The following is a 24619-nucleotide window of genomic DNA, read 5'->3' as shown; positions in this document are numbered from 1 at the left end:
TTTTATTTCTTCTTGAGATTTCGACATTTGGTCGCGTTCCAAAAGCAGAGCAAACCTTTCAAAAATTCAAGAGGAGACAGATGGGATGTGGGAGACCAAAGTTCAAGCCCCTGGTCTGCATCAGGCAAAATGCCCTAACCACCGAGCTGCTCTAATAATTCTCTCTCCCCCCTTTTTAAGCAGAAACTTCATTTGGAACCTTGCGAAACTTTCCCCCAAAAATAGTTGCATCGAGACAGATAGTAGCTGTGAAAGCTTTCTGTTAAATCAGCATTTTCCATTCAAGGAATGGCTTACTGGAAAGTTCCCAACCAACTCTAATTGCAGCATCCTTTTTAAATACGTCTGGGTTTTCGGCAGCATGTTAAAAACCCACAAGCAAGCAGCCCTTATTGTTATTTAATATTTCATGTTACTCAGATTACAGCTATTAAATAAGACGCCTCGAGACACCTTGGTCAACCCCAGTGAACTTCCACTCAGTGACCTGATTTTTTTTTTTTTTTTTTCCCCCCAGTGTGTTGACTCCAGGTCCCACTAAACCATTAGTGATCCCTTACCTAACACGAACTAAAGCTCTCCCTGGCAGATGCTTTCAGCCCAAGAGGGCTCCCTGCCCAGGTAGGGCCCTAGAGCGTCAGGCGCCTTGGCGAACCTTGCAGAAAGCAGCCTTTGGAGATCAAGGCTCCCCGTGCCTGCTGGTTTCGCAACGGCTCTATGGCAGCCCCCGTACGTTCACGGCCTTTTGGGCAAGATTTGCTCCGGTGGCATGTTATGAAACCCTGCAAGTTCACCTCGGTAACTGGAGCCGCGCAGCTCGGCACCCTCCCGGGCCAGGGCTGGGGTGATGGCTATGCCCGGGAGAGCGCTGGCCAGCTGGGAGCCAGATGAGATCCGAGTCCACCTGCCCAGCCAGAAGCCCAGCACACCACCACGTACAACTACTGTGCACCACAGTCAGCTCCATCGATGACCGCAAGCACCCAAAAGGCAGTGTTTTCATCCCCAGCGTGGGCTGCTACATCTGCAACACCTGCCTGTGCAAAATGGGAATCCTTTACCAAGGAGAAAAATCAAATAAATGATGGACCACCTTCCCTTCCTCTGTGCTCATTTTGAAGCCTACAAAACCCTTGCCCCACACCGCAATGCATCCAGACAGCCTCGACACGTGTGACGATGCAATGGCAGCAAAGCAGAGCGCTTCTTGAAATTAAATATGCTTTTTGGTAGAAAATAGCTGTGAAACAGCCTTCAGTAGCTGCTATACTACTTCAGAAAACAGCAGTCTTGGAAAGACATGACAAAAATGTGGAAGCATCACACTCTCGTGTACGTGAACTTGTCAAACCCTCTTTTTCACCGTGAAGCATTCCCGCATTATTCATTCCAAGAGGGACAGTAACCCCATATGAAGCCTTTTTCCTCTTCTTTTCAAAGCTTGCTTACATTTTTTTTTTATCGACTGGACTGTTCTTTCAAAAAAATTCAGTAAGCAAAAAAAAAATGTTTCCCCTATGTATTTCAGAATTTTTTCTTTACCAGCTCCTAACCACACAGCCGTGGCGTGAATCCCTCAGGAAGAGGGGCATTACATGCAACAATATTGTCGTGCACAGGGGCTGCGAACTACAGCCCACAATGCTTTATCCAGACTTTCATGATGTCACGGCCCTGCAAAACCCATTACATTCAGCAAGGTAAAAAAGTATCAGTGAAGGTTTATGTGGATGTTATTTTTAAGCGATATTTTTCAAGTCCAATATAGTTTTCAAATCTTTATCTGGATTATGTGTGAATTAATGAAAACAACAGTAGCGTAACTAATACCAGCTCCAAGCACGCAACCGATACTCTCCGAGGGTTGAACGCTTGTGCACACATGGGCATGTGTGTTGGAACAGGCACTTCAGCCTACATTCACGGCTTCTACCAGCCAGGCCTTACTCCCTGTAACTGTAAATCCACGTTAAGTTCCTAAGGACAAACAGCACTTTTTGTTTTTCAAACAGTACACGTGGACTGCCAACCCCTGCACTGGCTATCCTACAGCCATTTAATGCACAGAGCTCTCATTGACTTCATTGTGACTTTTGCATTGTTTAGTTAGAATGAGAAGAGATAATTCCCTTTAAGGCAAAACACCAAAGTTTCAACTATGCTCATGCAGAGCATGTCTATCCCCTACACCCTCCTCCCAGTGAATCACCTCCAAAAAATGCTTACATTCCACCAACATGAGAGAGATGCGTGACTCTTCCGAACAAGGAATGCACTGAAGCCAACGCTGTTTCTCTTAATTATTATGTTCACTTTCTATACCATGGACAGAGACCTACAGTTTTGGTTTTTCCCCAGCTGCCCTCTATTTGAAACACATTACTGTCATAGAAGTCCCAGCTGCTGCAGTCCCAGTCCTACCAGTTTGGGAAAACACAATGGGATTCCCTTCCAGAGTGCTACGATCTTATCTAAAGGATAGCTGCTGAACAGAGTGATAGAGTGTTTCCCATCCCCCAACACCTCCCCCTGTAGCTCAACATTTTTAAAGAGCATTCGTAACATATCTACCTTGTAGAAATACTTTCCTCCTTCATTTTCTCAAGAGCACGGTTTCTAGAGATTGCAAATGAGGCAAGGCTCACTTCGAGGAATATCTGAAAAGGCACTGGGTTTCACTCAAATACAGCTTCATAAGAAAATACCTGACATGCTCTTAAATGTCAGAAATACTTCATTTCCTCCATGCAGTACTCTGAAACTTCATACGAAATTTAACAAGAAATGAAGGAGGCCTCTGGTGCAGCTCTAAACGCATTGTACAAAATGCGACCAGTTTAGTAAAATAAAAGCACACTGAAAAAAAAAAAGCCGCCGAAGAAAAGAATAAAACCAAGGAATCTCTCATAAAGAAAGCCAAAGGAGCGCCCAAAGAGGACAAAGGTGAAGGGGCAAAGCTAATCTGCAAGGAGAAGGTCAGCCTGAGCAACAAGAAAAGAAGTATGTTTAGCCTGGAAAACAAAGGTTGACAGAAAAGCTGAGTGCTTCCTTTCACCCACCCTGCCAAAACCCTTTTTAAAACATGGCTTTTAGATCACTTCCTACCTCAACTCCACCAACTCTCTCCCATGAGCTTCTTCAATCCCACTGACTAAATATACAAAAGGACATAAGGTCACTACTCTTTTGCCGTAAAAAGTCGGGATCAGTCTCTATCACCTTTATTGTTTTAATATACATTTCAAGTTACATTATAGCTGTCCCTCCCCTCACCTTCCCCCCCCGCCCCCCAAAAAAAGAGCATTTAGGAGCAGTTGAGACACAAAGAAGTTTTTGAATCAACTCTCAGCCAAGCTGTTTAAACCTATTTCCCTAAACTTTATAACTTAAAATATACTTCCCCCACAAAGGGGAATATATCATATCCCCCCAAGGCTACAGGACTTTCTTTCTGCTTGCCTACCTCAAAACCAGAACAGACTTCTCTACAACCCTGGCAAGCACAGGACAGAGCGCGGTGAAAAGAGGAGGTCCCCCGAGACCTCCGCAGCTGACAGGAATTTCTACCTGCTGTAGGAACACGCCGTTTTAACGAAACTACTATCGAGAAAGGTTTTGCCATGTGCGTTCTCCCCAGTGTGAACTGCTCCACTCAAGAGTACAAGCTGGTGCAGAGACTTGAACCTCAGTTTCCCACATCCCAAGGCAAAACGTCCCAGTGACTTAACTCCCGAGACAGCGTCTCCCCCTCTGTGGCTCAGGTACCATCGGATCGTATGAAGCAGAACGCTTCCAGCGGGACGTGGAGATGCAGAGGCTAACTCTGCAGCTCACAGGTCAGGGAATTCAGTTGGGATGTGGGAAATGTACGTTCAACTCCCTACTTACCTGATTTAAAGCCTGATCTTGAACTGAGCTCTCTCAGAAGGTCAGTGCTGTTATCACAGGGGCATACAGATTGTCTTTTCCCCTCCTCTTTGTTCCAAAAGTAATGACCTGGGTTATAAAAGGCTGATGGATCAGAAAAATGAGTAAGAAACGCAGAAAAAGGAAGTTTGTATGAGGGATGTGGTAAAAGACAAAGGGAGACAGGCAGGAGAAATGAAATGAGAGAAACAGAAGAATAGACAATTAGAAAGGCAGAGAGATGTGAAAGGGGAAATGCAGCTACAATTTGATCCTGAAGTTTTTAACTGTATTTCCACCAAATCTGTCATCGCAAGCAAATGATTTTATCTGAATTAAAGAGCAAACAGCCTGCCTTCCTTTGCTTTTTAACCTTAAGTATCTTGAAATACAGACCCTCTCCCTAATAATTTACAGTCTCGTAAGACTAGCCTCATCCACCCTCCCCTCAACCCCCCCCCCATTCTGCACTTAAATCTTTCTCATCTCTTCATGCCCTCAACTAATTCATTGGTTTGGCCAATATCTGGAACACAGACTTAAAGCCATACTTACCTCTGATTTTATGCATTTACACAGCAGGAATAAGAATAACGCCAGCTCACTTTAATCTACGCCTCTATAGATGACAAGAGACAGTTACTACACAACCTGTTAGCTCCAGCAGTAACCCTAAGCTCTCTAAAGCTGTACAGTGACCAGCATTTCCCTTTGCAGAATTTTAAGATGCACCTCAAGCCTCAAAAGAGTGACTTAATTTGCAACTTCTTGGGCTTACCTCAAAAGGTAGCGTGATTGGCGGTGGTGGCTTTTTCAGTTCTTCACATTTTCTCTTTTTACATATCCGGTGACTAGTTTTGCGTTTCCTGCAACAGCTGCATTCTTCACAATTTGTTTTCCGCAGACAGGGCTCGCAGACTCCACAACGCCTTCGTTTCTTTTTCTCTAGCATAGGGAGCAGAGATGAATATGGAACAGGGTAATCACCGGCTGGATTTTTACGAGAGGATGGCCCTGAGGCCTCAACCGCTTCAGTGCTGTCGCTCACGTTGTCCTGAAACAAATTCAAGCTTACTCCGACTCTTCCCAGCTGTGATGAATAATCATTATGCTGCAGTCTTGAGTCAGCTGGCAAATCTGCATTTATGGCTTTTTCTGAGGCAAGAGCAGAGATTTCCATGCTTGAAGGCAACTCCGGAACAAAACCTTCAGAGAACTGTCCAGAGCTTTCACCAGAGATTTTATCGACTCTGCTTTTTTCTAAATCGGGAGATAAAGTGGGGACATAACCTGAATTCAAAATTAATGTCTCTGCATCAATACATTTAACAAGCTGTTCAATGTCCTCCACTTCAATATTGTTTAAAGAGGTATCGGAAACCGGTTCACACACTGTAAATATGTTTTTTGAGTCAGATTCTGAATTCTCTCTTGTACAGCTCAAATCCAAATTTGAGTCAAGTTCTTTGTGAACGGGCACAAAATCCACAACCAGTTTCATGTGGGATTCTGCAAGTGAGCTTGCACCTTCAAAATGCAAAAGTGAATTTGATTCAGTGGCAGCTACAGAGCTGGAATTTGAACCAACGTCTTTATTCTCGGACTCTAAATCCCAGCCTGCCTTCAAGCAGGACTCTGCAAGTGAGCGTGCATCTTCTAATAAATGCTCTTGTGAGTTAAACTCAGAGGTAACTATAGGTGCAGAATTCGAGTCTTGTTCTTCAGCAGGTAGCACCAGGTCCGACTCTGCTTTGATGGGGGATTTGGCAAGTGGGACCGACTCTTCTAACAGTACTGCTGAGCTGAGGTCTGAGGTATCGACAGAACTGGAGTCAGGTTCTTTACTGTTAGGCACCAGATCGAAGGGAGTCTCTGCACACGCCTTCGAGTTTGATTCAGAGGTGATTACAGAGTCAGAAGGAGAAGACGGAAGCACAAGCGCAGCATCTTCAGCAAATGCTTCAGCCGAACTACCCGTATCGAGATTGCTGGGTGTCTGCTCACAGGGCAGGTCTTCATGCTTGCATTTCACCTCTGACGCTTCTGCATCATCATCAGTTACCTGACTACTTGGAATGGAGTCATTTGTTTCAGGTATTTCTACCTCTTTGTCTTGACTGGCACATGTGGTAGCAGGCTCTTCGCCTACACTACATGGAGTATCTTCTGCAGGCAGAGGAGCTAACTCATTTTGCGCTAAATCTTCTTTCAAAACTCTTTCGCCTGCTTCAACGTTTTTTTCTTCTACTACTGCCAGGGCTTCTTGTTCATGTCTTTCCTTTGTTTCTAGCCTTTTTTGCGCTGCAGCTTTCCTGGGTTTTGCAATTGTTGGAGTTTGGGACAATCTACGGGAGAACGATCGGTTACGGAGAGACATTGTAAAGCCATTGATGTTGAAAGAATCCTGGTTATGAAAGAGGATATTGTCAGCTTTCTCCAAACTCACCCAAGATGCTCCAGACAAGGTTCTGGTTACACTGCTCCTGAGAAGTCTACCTGAAGAGCTCATGATTGGTTTCTTTTCTTGCTGTTTTTTCTTAACATCTTTTTCTTGCGCTGGCTTTTTGCCTTTTCCAGAACTAACAGCTTTTGTGGAAGTCTTTGTGGTTTTCTTTCTCACTTGGCTAGATTTCTTTTTGCCCTGGTTAGTTTTCCTTTTGCCTAACTCTTCCTTTTTGACTAATCTGGAAGGCCTCGCGTGGTGAGCCATGTCTGCGGAGTAGTAGAAATGTTAAGAGGAGAGATGGAAAAAAATCATGAGCTCTTGAGAGAACTTTTCAATAGAAAACTGCATACTCCCATTGCTGCTCTCTGTGGTGACACAGCGTTAACTCTGAAAAAGAAAAAGATATAAAATAGCATTAATATAATTCTAATTAATGAAGGGTGCACATACGTTAAACTGACCATTTTTTAATATTTAAAGATACACAGGTAGCATTAGAAATACTGGTATTGGATATTATGTTCAATTAACACAAAAGCTTTCAAAATATTAGTGTATTGCAGAACGGAAAGCTTGCCTAAACACCTGTAACACAAGCAAAGAAGCAAACAGAGCTCAAATGACCAGGCAACATCACATATTTGCTGGTTTATGTCAGTTCTAAGAAGTTTGGATTTTCTCAACCTTATTAACAGTTCATTAACCACCCCTTCCCTTGAGTAAGAACGGGTAAAGTTTACATCTACGGCTTTATGTTCAACAGCATATCTATCACTGTAAGGACTTTCGGGGGAAAAAAGCTGAGTTTAGTGTGTGTGTGCGCACTCATACACCATCATCAGGGCCTCTCTCATTCTCTTACCATCCATCAGCTGCCCACCACAGTACAATTCCAGATAAAATGGAAGAAGTAACTAGCTCCCCAAAGATGTCTAACTTGAGGTGTTACTCACAAGGGAACTGGACCAGGGAAGAATTGCCTTTCCCAGTGTTATCTCCCAGGATAACACACCGGTGCACTGTATTACATTGCAAGCCTTGATTCCATCCCTGTCTAGCTATATCAAACGTATTACGCAGGCAGTTGTCCCTGCTTCATCATTATGACTACCAACATACTTGCCTTCAACAAAACACCACGCTTTTGTCCCCAAACACAACTGCAATGCAGAAGTCCCCCGACTCCCCATTCTTTATGCTCCAAATCAATTTCCTTCAGGGTGTGTTGGGTTTTTTTTAAATTTAAAGCAATTCTCATAAGTACATAGTTTTTAAGCACATGGTGATTTTAAGTACATGTGGAAGGCTTTTAAAGCTTTATTTAGTTGTCTTAATAGATCAGATGGGTAGACAAGTGCAGCCTAAAAATGGGAGCAAACAGAGCAAGAGGCTTTGCAGCCTCAGGCAGGAGTCTGCCTTCCCTTCATCATCATTCCTTAAGCCCAAATCAAGTCACCTACAGGCCACCTGCACCTCACTGATGGGAAGAGGGAAAGAAAAGGCAGAACAAGAAGCATGGGGATGACGTCTAAAATCCCGACCCCTAAGGGAAGTGGGGGGTGGGAGGGAAGGGAATCCTGGCTTCTAAAGAAGTAGAAAAGGTAAGAAGGGTGCTACTAGGCTCCTGAAACCACCACTCCTCCCTACGAGCTCTGTCCCACCGTGAAGCCCGCAGGGTGGTCCTATGGAGGCTGCACTTACCCACAGCCTGGTCTGAGCCCTGCTTAGGTGGGAAGAGCTACGCTAGTGCAGCCCAGTATACTTAACGCCCCAGGAATGTTTAATGGTACTACACTGGCCAGGTTTGGCTGGTGTAGGGCAAACGAAAAGGCACAGGGCATGTCAAGAGCAGGCTCCACAAGCAGAACGGACCGCCCAGACCACAAAAACATATCTACAGCGCAAGGGCTGCAGAAAGCCTACAACCATCTGCACTGAGCAGCGCTGCGCCAAGATAAGCTCATTAGCCCGCCGAGGGGACGGTCTAGCACAGCCAACACGCACGGCCTCTGCACGGGCCACCAGCTCCTACCGCTCCCCAAACCAGCATGCTGGCAGCCAGCTTGTTTCTGACCGTCTCGGCCGTGAGCAGGCTGCCCGGTGGCTGCAGCACCTACCAAACTCCTTTCAAATAGCTTATTTAAAGCTTTTTGAAGCCTAGCTCTTGTTGTTCAGCAGTAGTAAGCCAACTGATCCTGTGTACTACAACGCATAAGCCAAGTACCTTGCCCAAACATGCTGCGATTATTCTGTATCCTATCTTCATATTACATATCAGATGAACATTATTACCGAGACAGGAGTTTTTCTACACGCTCAAATACCATTTTAGAGTCAGCATTGCTGTACGAGGCTAAACACAGCTGTAAGGTCAGATCAGAAAATAACGCCCGGCAAACACACAATAAACAATCTAACAGCATCCCTGCTCCATCACGGCAAAACATCCAACCTGGAGAGACTAAATAGCCACGTGCAGTTGTTTATAATTGTGGGTAATGCTTCAAAGGCCACAGAAGAGACCTGAACAGCTCCCGCAGAAGCACTCCATAGAAGTTGGGTCAGACACTGAAATAGCAAAATAAATACAAAGCCAAAAGGAAGGTAGCTGAGTGCTTTCCTCCCCCTACCCTTCTCTGGAGACGCGTTGGGGAAGGGGGACATGGCCATTACCACTCACTCCGTGAGCCCAGCGTCAAGGAGCACATCGGCATCACGTCAGCAGGTCCACGGAACAGTTGTTGGCAGCCTGCAAAACGCTTCCCCAGTTTCTTGTGGTTTTGACAGAGACTGGGCTCCTCGTTCCAAAGGATAGCCTGGAGGGCTGCAAAACCAGTTGGAAGCAAGCAGCCGGCAAGCGAATCTGTAGCCATTAGCGGCTGGCGCTACATAACAGTGGCAGGAGAGGAAATGCGAGCTACTTTCGGAGGCTATGGCCAGGAGAGTAAGCAAGAAAGCAAGCAAACAAGAAGGGCCAGGCAACGTGGGAATGTGTGAATCAGGAGGGGGACTGAAGAGATAAAGTTTTTTCACTTTATCAGCCCTGGAACAGAAGCAGAATGACGAGAGAGAGAAGAGACGACCTGGAGTTGAAACAGAGACCGGATTTGTGAAGATACCGAATGTGTGTAATGCTTTGCTCAAATTACTTCTCTACATAAGCAGTTGTCACTGCTGTTGTGGAAGTTTGGGAAGCATAACCATCAAAATTATCAATTAGGAGCTTGATTTATAACAATTTTGTGATTTTATTTTTAAATCATCATTATAATTACATGATAGTATGTCTTTACCTGCACTCAGAAATTGCAACGTGGTTGCTTCAGGACTGAAGAAGCAACAGCATCCCGTTTTGGTTTTTTTTTTTTTTTAATACAGAAAAACATACCTGTCTGGCAGGAATGCAGAAAAGTATCAAAGCCAAAGTGTTGCTTCTTTTCAGGGCCAAAATTAGAGGCCATGAACATGGAGTGGTTGAAGACTTCCCTTTTTCTTGGTAAACAAAGAATCCTGATATTTGTAGGAAATTGACTGGCATTTAAATACCACGTTAAATAAGATGGCAAAGGCTGCTAGTCCTCGTCTTGCTCAGAGATGACAACACGGGGCACAAGAGCAGCAATAGTTTTATACATTTTGTTTCAATTTTGTCACTGGAATGAATTTAGGTTTTTCAGAAGAGATCTGGGCAACAGACCCCTAAAGGAAGATTCTAATTTCCCCCCCCCCCCCCCCCCCAATTAATACTGGACTTCAGTTATATTTGTCTGGGAGTCTGAGCACCTGACCCCCAAGGTGACTGTAAGTTCTTGGGAGAAATGCCTGTCAGCAAGAGATCTTTACTTTCCCTAAAGAAAGCCCATAGCCTTGACGAATACCAGTCCGCCACAATAACCTTAACCACTAGATAAAAACTGTCTAACATTTTTTTAAATCAACTGTCTAATAAAACTAAATTACATTGTTAATTCTCTGTCTACTCTTCCACATTTAGGACCAAAATATTAGGTAGCTACAAGCTCAGCATTCAGGTCTTGTTTTCTGTAACACTGGGAAATATTTTACCTTCCCTTTTCCATTTAAAGCACTGGTAATGACTCTGTTGATGCCTGCGGCATTGTAAATTGCCTCGTGTCACTTCTTAAGGACACCAAATGGCTGTATCACATTGGTCACATTTCACAGCTCGAAATTAATTATATTTCCAAAATATCTATGTGGACTTAGCAGGATTATAAAACATAAACCTCATGGGGCCATATATAAGAACTTGGCAGTTTTCCACCGGCCTGGAGAGAAACAAGCTTACTTCAACGCTCTCTTCCGACAGCCAAATCAGGTGGGACCTACCATACCCTCCCCGAGAGCAGAGGACGGGCGTCTCTATGAAGCAAACCAGGTAATAGGTACAGGAGTTTGCAGGGAACTGCCCCAGATAATAACAGCGCATCCCGAAGCTGTTTGTTACTTGAGCTGACTTATCTCTTCTAATTCATGTGCAAAGCTGAAAGCTGGTTTTAAGGCCAGTTGCTTAAGTTCTGCTCACAGTAATAAATCTGGAGCAATCCCACTGACTGCTATAATCCTCAACAAATACTGCTAAAAAGCCAATCAAGGGCTAAATCTTTTAGTCCCATCTTGGTCAAAATTCCAAACAATTATAATAAGAGTTTCGCCTACAAAGTAATTGGGGAATTTAACCCCATACTGCTGGAATGCCTCCAGGGTGGGGACAGGGGGACGGGACACCACAACACAACACACATACACCCCCCTTTACACAAAAGGATTAAAAAAAAAGGCAAATAAAGCAAGTTTTCCTTTTAGAGGTGGTATCCACCAAGATTCTGTTCCATAACTTGATTTGTGTTGGAAGATTGGGGGGGGGGGGGGGGGGGGGGGGAGATTAAAAGATGTGTTCTCATCAAATGGTGGCAGCTTTTTAATGTCATCATGAAAGAGAGCAAGTGACCCCTGAACAAACACAGCTGCACAGGGAAAAAAAAATGACACAGCTAGGACAAGTTGAGCCAGGTTTCACTACAGTCAAATGCACTAATTAAATACATTATGTTTCAGTGTTTAGGTGTCTTTTTAAAAGTCACTTCAGATTGGCTCAGTGGGGAAACAAGACCTGGAAGCTTTCATAAAAGCCACGTAATAATACACGGGTCCGAAGCAATAAGGGCCACAATTTGGCTTAGAAGTTGTCACATCAGCTCAGATCTACCACTTTGAATTGAAAAGCATCTCATCTTCTGGCAGCACATGCTCTAGAGGAAGATGCAAGAGACACCAGAGAAGACAGACGTTTGAAAAAAGCTTTTGCACCTAACATGAGGGGCTAGATTTTTCTGAGTCTTTTCAGGATTATGTCATATCAGCTGCATATTCTTCCCAGCTACCAAAGTCAGCCTGCTTTTCAGCCTTGCCTAATTCCCTGCGTCTACCCATTGCTCTGTACAACACTTTGTATATGAAAAGAAGGGAAATGGGTTAGGAGGAGGGAATCAGCTTTAATTTTCCCTTTCCCCCCTTCTTTAATCCTCGAGTACCCATTTGGTTTTGGTTAAGAAATAAAAATGAAACTTCTCATCTGCCTTCTCAGCACCGTGAGTTATTTCATACAAGAGTCTTGTAAAGAGGCCTCTCCCCCTTGCCAGGGCAGGCGGTGGGATTTCCCCGAGCTCCCCCTGCAGAGGCACCTCCAGGGACCCCCCTCACCCACCATCCCACAGCCCCCAGACCTCCCCTCCCGCAGTCCTGTTTCAAGTGGTATTTCTATAATCTCACATGCCATTCAAGAGTATGGTTTTCCACTTTACTACGTGTAAGCTTTCTGCTTTACTTTCCAGGATTATGCCACTCAAGGCGTATTTTATCCACATAGATTAAACCTTGACTTAAGGTTAGCATAGTAGCGTAACTGCAAATCTGGGGCAGGCACCGCAGGATGCCACCTCGGTTTCTCACAAAGGCGTACACTCAAAGCATAATCCTTTTCCCACCGACATCACTAACACCAGATGATGTTGAGCAAACCAAGCACCGAGGCCTTCATCCTAAATTTTTGTCCTCGCTGGACCCGGAAGGCCACCTCTGTGCTTGGAGGATAAGCCTGGATAAGGCAGGACTGCCACCACGTCCTACTTCCCTCCGCTGCATGGGGAGCCAAAGACAGCTGGGAAATACACACTCACAATGAATTCAGCAAGAGATGTCGATGTTTAGCATTTTGCAACGTCATGACTTCAGCAGGCACCTTGGAGCCTGCACAGCGAGTGAAACAGATAAAACATACCACAAAAAAAAAGCCCTCCTGGTTTAGGGAAAGCTCTATTAGAACATTAAAAAAAAAAAAAAAAAAGTGTGGCAAGGAACCACACATGCTTAAACCACAAAACCAGATTAAGCCTCAGACAAACAACTGGCACCAAAAATCCATTGTGAAGACGCACGCCGCATGTGCAAGTATCCTCCAGGAGCACAGGCTTGCTTTAATCTCTGTTCAGTGCAGCCAAACACTGACTTTAACAGGGGGAATGCTAAAAAAGTAAAAAGGTACCAAAGCCATTTCTACGGGTTCACCAAATTAAAACCCTTTCCACCAGAACACTCCAGGTACTTTTGAATAAAAAAAGCGCAAGCAAACCAAACAAAACCCCTCAGCTAATCATACGCCCCTCTACTACTGCATTTATGCTGTTTTAAACACTGATTTTCTTCTTTTTAATAATATCTGACTCCATTCTTCCGGGGGGTTGCCTTTTCTTAACAAAAAAAAAAAGAAAAAAACCACTAACTGAATCACCTTATCTCAAACTCAATTAAAAGAAGGGGGAGGTGAAGGGAAGAACCTTCAGGCAAAGATTAAGCCTGGAAAATTTCAGCCTGAAAGGTGTTTTGAAATGTAAGTAACTGAAAACAGAAAGCAGGATGGAAATGCTTAGGCCAGCTTTAACAACCACGGGTAGCACGCCAGCCATAATAAAACGCTATCAGTCAGGATTTCAAATTATTACACAGTCAAGACTTGGGTCTTGCAGAAACCATCAACATCAGAAAGTTCCTCGGTACGCCTCACCTTGAATCCTTCGCCGAACGCCTGCTTTGTCCCTCCCTTGTCCCCTCCAAGCGCATCCAACCCCTCCTGTCCCGAAGGACTGAGCCCCATCCTGGGAGCCACCACCACCCGCCCCTGCGCTGCCGGAGAAACCGCTTCTGAAAAGCGTAAACCGGCCTCCCCTTCCGTCACAAACAGGCTACCTGCCCAGTTTTGCCCAGACCAAGAATAAATGCTACGTTTTCTGGATGCGAGCGCTACTCCTAACTTGTGTTCACTGACGTTAATAAAAACAAGGTGATTACTGCACGGAATAGCCTTCCGCCTCTCCGCAAGAGTACTTTAAAGAACAGTACTGAGCACAGCTGGGAAGAACTACTATTTGGAAGATTCCCTTCCCCCCCCCCCCCCCCCCCAGTCCAGGTTTCTCCATTGGCTTTACATTTTAAAAAGATACCCTAGAAGTCTGCTCGGTCACATTTAAACATCTGACGCTGCAAGCGCATCTCTGCCCAGTTTTGCCATTAACGCTTCTCGAAAGAGAGCCCTTTGGCCAGCTCCACGCTGGTGCATCTGCCCCGGCCGGCTTGTTTTTCGGGGCCGGCTCTCACGGCCCCGCACGCGGGCGTGCATTGACAGTGGCGTGCCGGTGCCCGGCTCCGGATGCCTACTTGCGCGCTCCCTTCTCCTCCTTTAAGGAGCAGCATCTGGCCACGCTGGGCTGCTGCTGCGTAGGCCGAGATGGCAGCGATGGGGACCGCGTCGCTCTTTAAATATCTTCGGGGCGCAGGACAGGCTAGGCACACGACCGGCGCGATTCCTTCGAGCCGCTGGTCCCCGTGCAAATCCAGCACGCCCCACCGCTCGCTCCTCGGGCGTGAGCAGCCATACCTTTGTAAGGTTGACCGCTCCTGCCGCCCAGCAGGCCTCCTGGTCCTTTTTCCTTACCCATCCCGCTCGACGAAGCGCGTCCTTCGCCCCTAGCTCCATCGCGAGCCCGGCGGGGACCACCCCCGCCAGCACCAAACCTCCAGCTGCCACGGGGCCACCGCTTCTTCTCCCCCAGCTCCCGGAGCAGCTGGACGGGCGCCGGGCACCCAGCAGCGCCTCGGGGGCTGCAGCCCCGCCGGGCTCCGGTCGCTTTAGCGCAGGCGGGCCCCGGGGGGAAGGGCAGGGGCAGGCAGGGCCCGCCTAGGGGGGAGGCAGCGGCTCCTCGTGGCCCGGCCCCGCCGCTGGCCGTGCCCCCCGAGCCCCGGGAGCCCTCCCCGGGGCCGCAGACAATGGGGCCGGCCCCAGCCGGGAGCGCCGGGGACCCGCAGCGCCCAGCGGCGGGGGGGGGGGGGGGTCCCGGGGCCGCTCGCCCCGGCCCCGCAGGCCCCCGCACGGCCCCGCTCGCCTCTTTTCCCGAGGGGGTGCGGGGGTTTTCCGCCTGGCCGGGGGCCCCGCCGCCGGGCAGGGTCCCTTTAATTGTTCCCTGCCCTCCGCGGAGCCTGCGGGCAGATTCCCTCGCCTGGCGGGTTTTTCCAGGCAGGCTCTGGCCGCTGCGGCGCAAACACGCTCCAGCACAGCCAGGCAGACCGGACTTTTTCGCTCTTTCGGCCAACAAACTGCGTTTTGCATTCGAATAACCCCCAGCCTGCCCGCCCGCCTTCCCCCCCCCCCCGGAGCCCGGCCGCGGGGGTGCCCCTGCCGCCCCCTCCCCGCTCCGCAACCAGAGGGGGGAAAGGAAGAAGTAAAGAGGAAGGGGGGGGGGAAGCAGAGGTCTCCGTCGCGCCCCCCCCGGCCCCGTCCCGCACACGTACCAGGGCCGCGGCACGGCCGGCCCGCGGCTCACAGGACCGGGCGACGCTGGCACGGCTCGGCGGGCCGCGCCATGGCGGGGGGCGAGGCGCGGTTCACGGCCCGGGTCCCCGCGGGCGGGCGGCTCCCATGGCGCGACGGGCCCCAGGCGCGGGAGAGGGAGCCCCGGGCCGCGAAACGTGCTCTGGGCGGCGGCGGCGGCGCCTCGCCCCTGGCCGGACCCTCCGGGAGGGAGCGGGGAGGGGGCGGCTCGGCGGGGCGCTCGCCGCAGCGAGCCCTCCCGGCAGGCGGCAAAACGCGCCCTGGATCCCCGCGGCTGGAGCGGGAGTCGCCGCCGCCCCCCCCCCCCCCCCCCCCCCGGGCAGCGGCCCGGCCCCCGGGAAGGCGAGGGCGAGCAGGGCCTCCCCGGCTGCCCCCCGAGAGCCGCAGGCGGCTTATTTAACAGCAGGCTTATTTATTATTTATTTTTTAATTATTTTAAATTTTTTATTATTTTTTTTAATTTATTTTTTTAAATATTTATTATTTAACAGCAGGCGGTTTATTTAACAGCCATCAAGGGAGAAAAGGCAAACGATTGCCTTGCTTGCGGAGGCTGGCGTTGGACGCCGCACGCCGCCCCACCAACGGAGGTGACACCCTCTGAAATCATCCCTTTTTCTGGTTTTTTAGGCTGGAAGAGGGAAAGCCTGGTCAGCGGTGAGGGAGATGGGGTGCTCCAGGGGGCCAAGCCCCCCCCCCCCCCCCCCCCGAGGTGTGCCACCCAGGAGCACCCCCAAATGCCAGCAGCCACCCAAGCCCGGCCGCCCCACGAGTGGGGCCAACTCGCCCGGACGCACGGGGAGATGCTGATGAGAGCAAGAGCTGCTGAGCTGCCCTCTCCCTCCTGCAAGGAGGGGGGGAAAAAAAAAAAATATATATATATATATATAAAATTAGTCTTGCTCTCCCCATCCCCCACCTGATCCATGCAGAGCCACTGCTGGCATTTGCTGCTCCTTCCCAGAGGGAAGCGGGTGAGCAAAATGTTAGAATAAGAGGAAGAGTCCGTCCAGCCTTCTTACACGACTCATTATCACTGCAGCCTTTGTCAGCGTAGAAAGCAAGGCCACCAAGTCCAGCGTCTCTTCAGACTGGAAAACAGATGTTGGAAATGGGATCTATGAAACAATATACCCTAGCAGTACTTTTTTTTAAAAAAAAAGCTTCATTATTATTAAGCCTCTAGCTGTTGTAGTATAAAGCACTTCAAATGTGAACCAACCCATTCAAATGCGAGCCTGCAGAGAGGCTTTTCTACTGCACACAAGAGAGCAGCACTGTCCACATCCATTCCTGTAAAGATGCTTTAAATGCCAGTGTTTTGCTAACTATTTTAATTGACATGTAGGAAAGGAGAAGCGGTGGCACAGATCTGCACAGCTTATTGCTACTGCTGCAGCTTGGTGCTGGCAGGTAGGTACCCCATCACCCATCTGCACCTCCATCCTCTTCTCTCCTCCCCTTTATCTCCTTGCAGTGAAAAAGCAATACAGTCTGGGAATCTTAGCCAAGCTCACAGACATTTCAGATGCAGCAAGGCAAAAGCAACACCACATACCCCTGAATTTTGAACATTTGCCTGATCAGCTCTCAGCAGCAGCAAATTTTAGCTATGCACATGAGCTCTCTTTGCTGGATGTAGCCATACCATCTCCTCCTCAATCTGACAGTTTGCTGAACACACTGCTTTTCTAGAGGGCTGAATATCAAGACTTCTGTCATTCCAAGACCTGCTCTGCTAAAAGAAGAGGTAACACAAGCTGTTTTTATAGGATAAAATAATAGATTGTTTGAGAAGTAAAAGAACTGTTGCTCTTCAGGTGCTGCACACAGCAAAAGTAAGTAGAAGGAACTGGAACTTGATGATAAAGCCCCACAGAAGCTGCATATATTTCTTGGGAAGATGGTGTCCTTATTACCACAACAGATGGTATAAGTTGGAAGTTGTAGGCTTGAACAAAACGCAGAGCAAGAAATGAGTAACTTGGAGGAAAGCAACAAGCAAGGATGGCTAAAGCTTGGTTAGAATATGCTTGTTAATAGAACACCTAAACACCAACACGTACAGTCACAGCTCCATTAAAAACATGCTAAAGGCTAGGAAACAAACAAGAATTTAGAATTGTTCATTTTCACAGCCGCAGACATATATGCTCATGGTTTTTTTTCAACACTAATCAATAGCCAAAGAAGAGAGTAGCACCAGGTGACAATCTTCCCTGGCAACACAGATACTCTGCCTACCAAGACAAGCTGAGTATAAATGTTTGGAGAAAGACCTCACAGTAATGACCGGCCGGGCAACAAAGTGGTGGACAAAATCCTTTCACTAAAATGCAAAGTGAGGCACATGGGGGGAAACATGGAAACCATGGCCTCCGAATTAGCTACAACCATTCAAAATAGAGATCCTGGTACCGTGACAGATACTTCTGTGCAACTGTTCTGTGTCCTCAAGTAGAGCATTAGGAATCTTTACAAAAGAAGGGGAGAACAGAACAGGAAACATCACTACACCATCATTATTCAGTCCAGATCTGCTTACATCTTGAATATAACATGCAGTCTTGATCTGCTTAAAAGGTGCAAAGTGGAACTTAAAAAGGCACAGAGAAATGTAGCAAGGGCAGCCAAAAGCATAAGCAGCAGCCAAATACACCAAGATTTTCGTCTGGGAAAGAAGGCAATCTGGGTAAAATGCCAACCAATATATTGTAAAAACAAGAACAGCATGGAAAGTGGTATCAGTGAGCAAACGCTCACTGTTTCTCAGAAGTAGAGGATACCAAGTCAATTTATCAAATAGATACATCAAAACAGGAGACGGCTACTTCTTCATGCAACATCTTGTCAAACTACAGAACTCACTGCTATAGCATATTGAAGATGCTAAAAACTTTACAGGTTAAATTTCTTTTAAAGCAAAAGTAATGGAAGAAAGTTTAATCAAAAGCTACTCAACACAAAAGTACTATTTTAGCTATACGTTGCTTGAAGCTGGAAGAGTACGCTGAGGAAATAGCCCTGTATGCTACTCAAGTGTTCTTCCCTGCGTATGTGCCACTGACTACTGTCAGGGGCAAGCTTTACGCTGGCAGACCTTTGGTCTGACACAGCGCTACCGCCTCTGTGTTTCTACCCAGGATAATGTGCAATTTGGTACATACCTGCAGAATGAATAAAACCAGACAGCCAGGAACGCAGCGCATAAACCTGTAAGTAGTTCTGCATTGCAGGCAGCTCTGGCAAAATTTGAGCCCGTGGAGAGTATCAGGGAGCTGCAAGGGGTAGTTGCTCCCCAAAGGACAGGGAGCCCCACACAGCAGCCAGCAGGACAAGGACCTCACTAGCCAGCACCCAGCCCCACTGTACACACACAAGGCAAGCAGGACAGACCTAGGGGGGGTAGCCACATTCAGCCAGCAGTCCAGATAATAAATCAGCTTCCAGGAGATGAAGCGGGTCTGAGGTTGAATTAAGAAGTCAGTCTGCAGGTCAGAAGCAGGTCTGGTGACCCAGTGGGTAAGCAAAGTTAGGGACAATCCAAGTGGACACTGAGCAGGCTCCATGGTAACTAAACAGGGCTAAGGCTAGGCTCTAACTCAACAGGACCCAGAGCTCAGCCAGGGCTGAGCTTAAATACAGCTCCTGGGCCCATGGGCAGAGGAGGTGGGTGCAGGCCCCAGGTGCAGCTGCTCAGGTCCATTACAGCCTACTGGTGCCCTCAGCGCCCTGACCCTGCCAACAGAACTGTTCAGGTATGTTGGCCCCAAATCTGTCCTGCAGTCATCTGGATCAGATCTCTGCAACAGGCACGGCATCAGTCTAGGCTAGGGGAGGTCAGATGCATCACTGATGCTGAACCTAAGTTAAGCCCTCCACAAACCAAAAGCTCTAGGAATTACACTGCAAAGACACCTGTGCTGCTTTGTAAGGGAAAGATTGGGCCTAACCAAGCCTATCTTGGCTCCCCTGCCTCCCTCATAGTGGAAACGTGATGCTGAGATGTTAGAGCTGGCTCCTTGTGTGATGACAAAGCATGGATTAAAGCATCTACTTTGCAAAGCCTGCGTCACATTTATTAGCTTGGACTCCAGTGTGACAAAGTGACCAGCCTGCTCCCAGCCCAGACGTGACCTAGGAAGCTATGTGCTGCTGTATTGGGTCTGCGTGGCAAGGGTTCAGGAGCGGGGGGGCTACAGGGGTGGCTCCTGTCAGAAGCCGCCAGGAGATTCCCCCATGTCCGACAGAGCCAATGCCACCGGCTCCAAGTCGGACCCGCTGCTGGCCAAGGCCGAGCCCATCAGTGATGGTGGTAGCGCCTCTGGGATAACGTATTTAAGGGGAAAAAGTTGCTGCACAGCAGCAATTGCAGCCAGAGAGAGGAGTGAGAATATGTGAGAGAAACAACTCTGCAGATGCCATGGTCAGTGAAGGAAGGAGGAGGAGGTGCTCCAGGTGCCGGAGCAGAGATTCCCCTGCAGCCCCTGGCGAAGATACCCAGCTGCAGCCCAGGGAGGACCCCACGCCGGAGCAGGGGGATGTGCCCGGAGGAGGCTGTGACCCCGTGGGAAGCCCGCGCTGGAGCAGGCTCCTGGCAGGACCTGTGGGGCCATGGAGAGAGGAGCCCACGCTGGAGCAGGTTTGCTGGCAGGACTTGTGAACCATGGGAGACCCACGCTGGAGCAGGCTGCTCCTGGAGGACTGCAGCCCGTGGAAGGGACGCACGCTGGAGCAGTTCATGAAGAACTGCAGCCCGTGGGAAGGACCCACGCTGGAGAAGTTTGCGGAGGACTGTCTGCCGTGGGAGGGACCCCACGCTGGAGCAGGGGAAGAGTGTGAGGAGTCCTCCCCCTGAAGAGGAAGGAGCGGCAGAGACGACATGCGATGAACTGACCGCAACCCCCATTCCCTGCGCTGCTGGAGGGGAGGAGGGACAGAATTTGGGAGTGAACCTGAGCTCAGGAAGAAGGGAGGGGTGGGGGGAAGGTGTATTTTAAGAGTTAGGTTTTTATTTCTCATTCCCCTAGTCTGATTTGATCGGTAATAAATTAAACTAATTTCTCCAAGTCAGGTCTGTTTTGCCGGTGACAGTAATTGGCGAGTGATCTCTCCCTGTCCTTATCTCAACCCACGAGCCTTTCATTTTATTTTCTTTCCCCTGTCCAGCTGAGGAGGAGAGCGACAGAGCAGCTTGGTGGGCACCTGGTGTCCAGCCAGGGTCAACCCACCACAGCTGCACTGATGTGGTGCTGTGCCTGCGAACCCAGCTGAACACAAGCCAACCACTACTAATGCCTTTGTATTTGTAATACAGATGATCAGATAAATCACCCACAGCATTGTTAGTTGGCAGTATCTGAAAGGGAAAAGTCTTGAACAGCATGAGTTTAATGCAGAAACTCTTGAATTCTAATTGTGGTTTTGACAACGACTTCCTTATTTAGTCTTTCTTGGCCCTAGTTCTGTAGATAGTATCTACCTGCCTGATTGGCACTGAAAATAAGTTAACATTTGTAAGCATGCTGAACACAGATAGTTTAAGCGTTAATACCGTTCTACGTGAAGCAAGGCCAGAAGGGATTATGATTTCATCTTCTGATGCCCATTATACAGGCCCATCGCATTTATTCTAAATATTTCCTATCAGATGTTCCTGACCTGCAGTGGACAGCAGTTTGCCCCCAGTTTCTATTTTCTTTGGAAATCTTGGCCCTTACTTCACTGCATGATTGTGCATGAGCAATATAAAGCTCAAGTGCAGAACGATAGTATTGTGCCTGGCCGGTGAACACTGTATCTGGGAAGACATGGCTAATGTTGCATGCACCGATCCAGCATTTTTGGATGCTTCAAGTCTACTGCACTTTTGCAGTAAGCCATGTGATACCAGAGGGCATGAAGTGCACACCTCTTCCCTGCACCTGGAAGAAAGGAAGAAGGACACCTGCTTAGGTAGAAAAATTTGGCACCACTGTATTTGCAGACTCAGTGACTTCGGAGAGTCAAATGTTTCTGTTCCTTAAAGACCTCACTGATGCTACGGGTAGGGACTGTCAGGGTCCTGAGGGTGCCAACAGGTGTTAATGGCCCTGACCAGCCTCACCTGGGGCCTCCACCCACACCCCTGGTCCATGGGTTTGGAGCTCCATTTAAACTCAGGCATGGCCAAGCAATCACTCCTTAGCTGAGCTATGTTATAGGTGTGCTTGTTTTGAGTCCTGGCTCTAGCCTTGTCTCTTGTCTAGACCTGACTGCTAGATGAACCTCAGATGCGTCTCCAGTCTTGTTTTGGGCCTTACCTCCTAGTGTTCCTGGTTTGCTGCTCTGGATTGATGCTGGACCTGCTTTGTGCCTTGCTGTGTCTGTTGATGGAGCCTGTTGCCAGCACCCAGCTCTGCCTGCCCTGCTGCAGGACTGTGCCCTGTCGGTAAGGAGACTACCTGTGCTGTGGTCACCCTTGGCTCCTAGCTCACCTCAGGAAGCAGCAGTGTCCTGTCTGCTTACTGACAGAGATAAAGAGAGCTCAAGATGCCACACTGGCAAGGAATTGAGATTTGCTCAGGTATTTCCAATCTGTGGGCCATAATGCCTGTTGCAGAAGAAGGGGGGAAAAAAAAAAAAATCCTCAAATTCCTCAGTCTCATGTGGGAAAAGTTCTGTACTTCTGGTGGTTTTGGTTATGGTTTGGGGCAAATGAACAGACAACTAGATAGATGTTATTTCAGATCGCTAATTAGTAAAGACCAGAAGCAAGTATAAAGTGGAAAAAAAAAAAAACTTTCTGATCCCTATAACCCAGAGGCATGATACTTGAGGATAATTTGTGCAACTGTCTCAAAACAGAGCTGGATATGCACCAACATTTTAAGAGCACCGAACATAACCCTTTTGGCAACAGCTGTGATGAGAATAGCTTTCTTAACTTTAGCCTTGATAATCTGTTTCAATTAATAAGTGCCTGAAATATCTCTACAAAAACAAGCATCCTCAACAACAGAAAAACCCTCAGAAACAAATTACAGCTATTGATAAAACTACCTACCTGCTTGAATTTTTCTTCAAGTTAGCATCTCTGCTCTTGAGTAGCTTGACTTTCATGTCTTCCCCTGTTGATCATCAATCTGCCAGGAAAGGATGACATAGTGTTAGGCATGAGTGTAATGTGAGTGACATTAAAAATGCTGATGACTTTTAAGAATGGGTCATAAAAGAGAAGTCACCAGAGAAATCATGTAAAGGGCATAAACACTTCAAGATAAAAAGATGAAGTGACAGCAGTGAGAATGTTAAGATTTGAAGGTGCAAATAATGAACTACTATGGAAGCTAGTAAAGAAAACAGAACTTCAGAGCATTTTATACCAGCAAGTATTTAAAAAAAAACCCAAACCAACCAACCACTATACGCATAAAGCTTATTCCTGAATTCCTTTGTGTGTTAGTATATCTCTAGGAGATATTCTGTTTAATTTTGCAATGCAAGTTTTTTATTGCTTTCCTAAAACGTATGCACTCATGGTGCACACTTGCCTAAATTACAAGGGTTGACAAAGTACCTTCCTGAAATGTCTTGCCCATATCCAAAAGAAGTAACAGCCTGTTTATGCAGTTATCTGATTTATCTAGAAACTAAATGCCTTTTAGCTGTTAGTGTAGTTGCAATGCTTTTCTGTGTGAAATCAGTAAATAAATTAAGTTTCTACAGTTGGAGCTGTTAAAGCAGTATGATTTCTGTGGTGGGGGGGGAGGCTTTTCCTGAGCAGAATCTCAAAAGAATACAAACTGGCTGGGGAAAACCACATCAACAGTGACTGTAAAGCTTGCTTCAATAACTCACAGAACAGTTGCTTTTCTATTAGAGACTTAAACATCAGAATGACTTCAACAAAAATTATTAATTTCCCAGGTATATTAAAAAAAAAGTAAAAAGGCTTGAGAGTTTTCTGCTATAAAGGACTTACTCTGTATTTTCTGGAAGAAAACTGTCCACCTTTGCTATGTATTTTTTTTACTATAGGAAAAAATGTGTATTGTAACAGACATTTCCCAAATATATAAATGACATAATGATCAAAGAGAGCAAAATAAAGTTTTCCTAATGCTGAAGCAAACTAAATTTTAAGGAATGTAACCTATTGAAGGAAAAAATGAGTCGTTTCTGTTGAAGACAGTTTGACACAAGCAGGAAGAAAAAATGTTTCCGTAAATTTGTTGGGAAGTGGGTTCATTTTACTTGTGCAAGCCTTGAGATGTTTGACCGTTTCCTTCATGTTAAAAGACTGACTTTTAAAAAAGGGAGTTTGGTCTATGAAAAACTTGAAACTTGGGTCAAGGCGTATGGGGCAAAAAGTGTATGAGAAATATATGAGTAGCTGCAGAAAACTGAGAGAAAAGCTGACAGCACTCACTTTCTCACCAGTGGCTGGCATCAGGTATGCTCTCCTTCCTTACACTGTGCACCAGCATTGAGGGGGTGGGTTTTTTTTTTTTTTTCAAGAGTTGAGGACAAAAGTTTAACTAAATGCCTCCTGGAAAGCCCTCTATACTGCATGCAACAGAGCTACTGCAGAAAACCTGAAAAATTGCAAAAAATGTTGACAGCTGCAGAGTTCGTACTGGGTTTGACCTTCCTGATTCTAAAACCCCCAAACTTTTTGCAGCACCTACTTCCCTTTCTGATGCATTTTGAAACTTGAATATGAATAAAAATACTGAACATTTTTTCTCAGGAAACTGTAATTATAGACAAAAGAAATGTTGATGTTCTAGCACGAAGTAGCTATTTAAATGCTTAAAAAAAAAAATTGATGTGCTTTATTGTATCGACGTGCTTTATTGTGTAGGCTATGTAAAGCTATTTAGATTTTGGTTGCATGCACCTAGAGGTCTAAAGCCCATGTCTTCTCCCATGTGGTTAGCCATAGGACCAGAGGGAACGGGCTCAAGCTGTGCCAGGGGAGGTTTAGGTTGGAAATTAGGAAAAATTTCTTTATGGAAAGGGTGGTCAAGTGTTGGAACGGGCTGCCCAGAGAGGTGGGGGAGTCCCCATCCCTGGAAGTGTTCAAAAAGCGGGCAGATGTGGCACTTGGGGACATGGTTTGGTCTAGTCTACCCTTGATTGGCTTAGTGTGGGCTTAGTAGTGTAGGGTAATGGTTGGACTGGGTGATCGTGAAGGGCTTTTCCAGCCTAAGCGATTCTAAGAGGGCACGGATGGCCCCCTGTAAGCAGCAGCAGGCGACCCCCGGGGGCAGCCCCCATTCCCACCGCCAGCCGAGAAGCCGGCTCCCCGCTCGCCATCCTCCCCGCTGCGGGCCCCGGGCCAAGACAAGGGCGAGCGCCGGCGGCTCCGGGCGGGCTAG

At 47.3% G+C, this 24619-nt stretch overlaps 1 protein-coding gene across 4 annotated transcripts in view; it reads right to left on the bottom strand.

The window, feature by feature from the left end:
* Positions 1–9324, bottom strand: part of TET1 (tet methylcytosine dioxygenase 1) — a 64982-nt gene extending 55658 nt beyond the window's left edge. For 3 of the 4 annotated variants that reach the window (XM_075717724.1, XM_075717726.1, XM_075717727.1), the window contains exons 1-2: positions 9026–9324; positions 4685–6739 (exon numbers count right to left, since the gene is read on the bottom strand). In XM_075717724.1, the coding sequence (XP_075573839.1) occupies positions 4685–6616 (1932 nt within the window). In that variant the 5' untranslated portion in view covers positions 6617–6739; positions 9026–9324. The remainder of the gene's footprint in view (positions 1–4684; positions 6740–9025) is intronic. The other variant, XM_075717725.1, reaches the window with a different exon arrangement.
* Between the last annotated feature and the right edge of the window lie 15295 nt (positions 9325–24619).

This window comes from Pelecanus crispus, chromosome 10 (genome assembly GCF_030463565.1).
Source record: "Pelecanus crispus isolate bPelCri1 chromosome 10, bPelCri1.pri, whole genome shotgun sequence".
Classification (NCBI taxonomy): domain Eukaryota; kingdom Metazoa; phylum Chordata; class Aves; order Pelecaniformes; family Pelecanidae; genus Pelecanus; species Pelecanus crispus.
The sequence above is the reverse complement of the archived record's forward strand: the minus strand, read 5'-3'. Positions and strand labels throughout refer to the sequence as shown.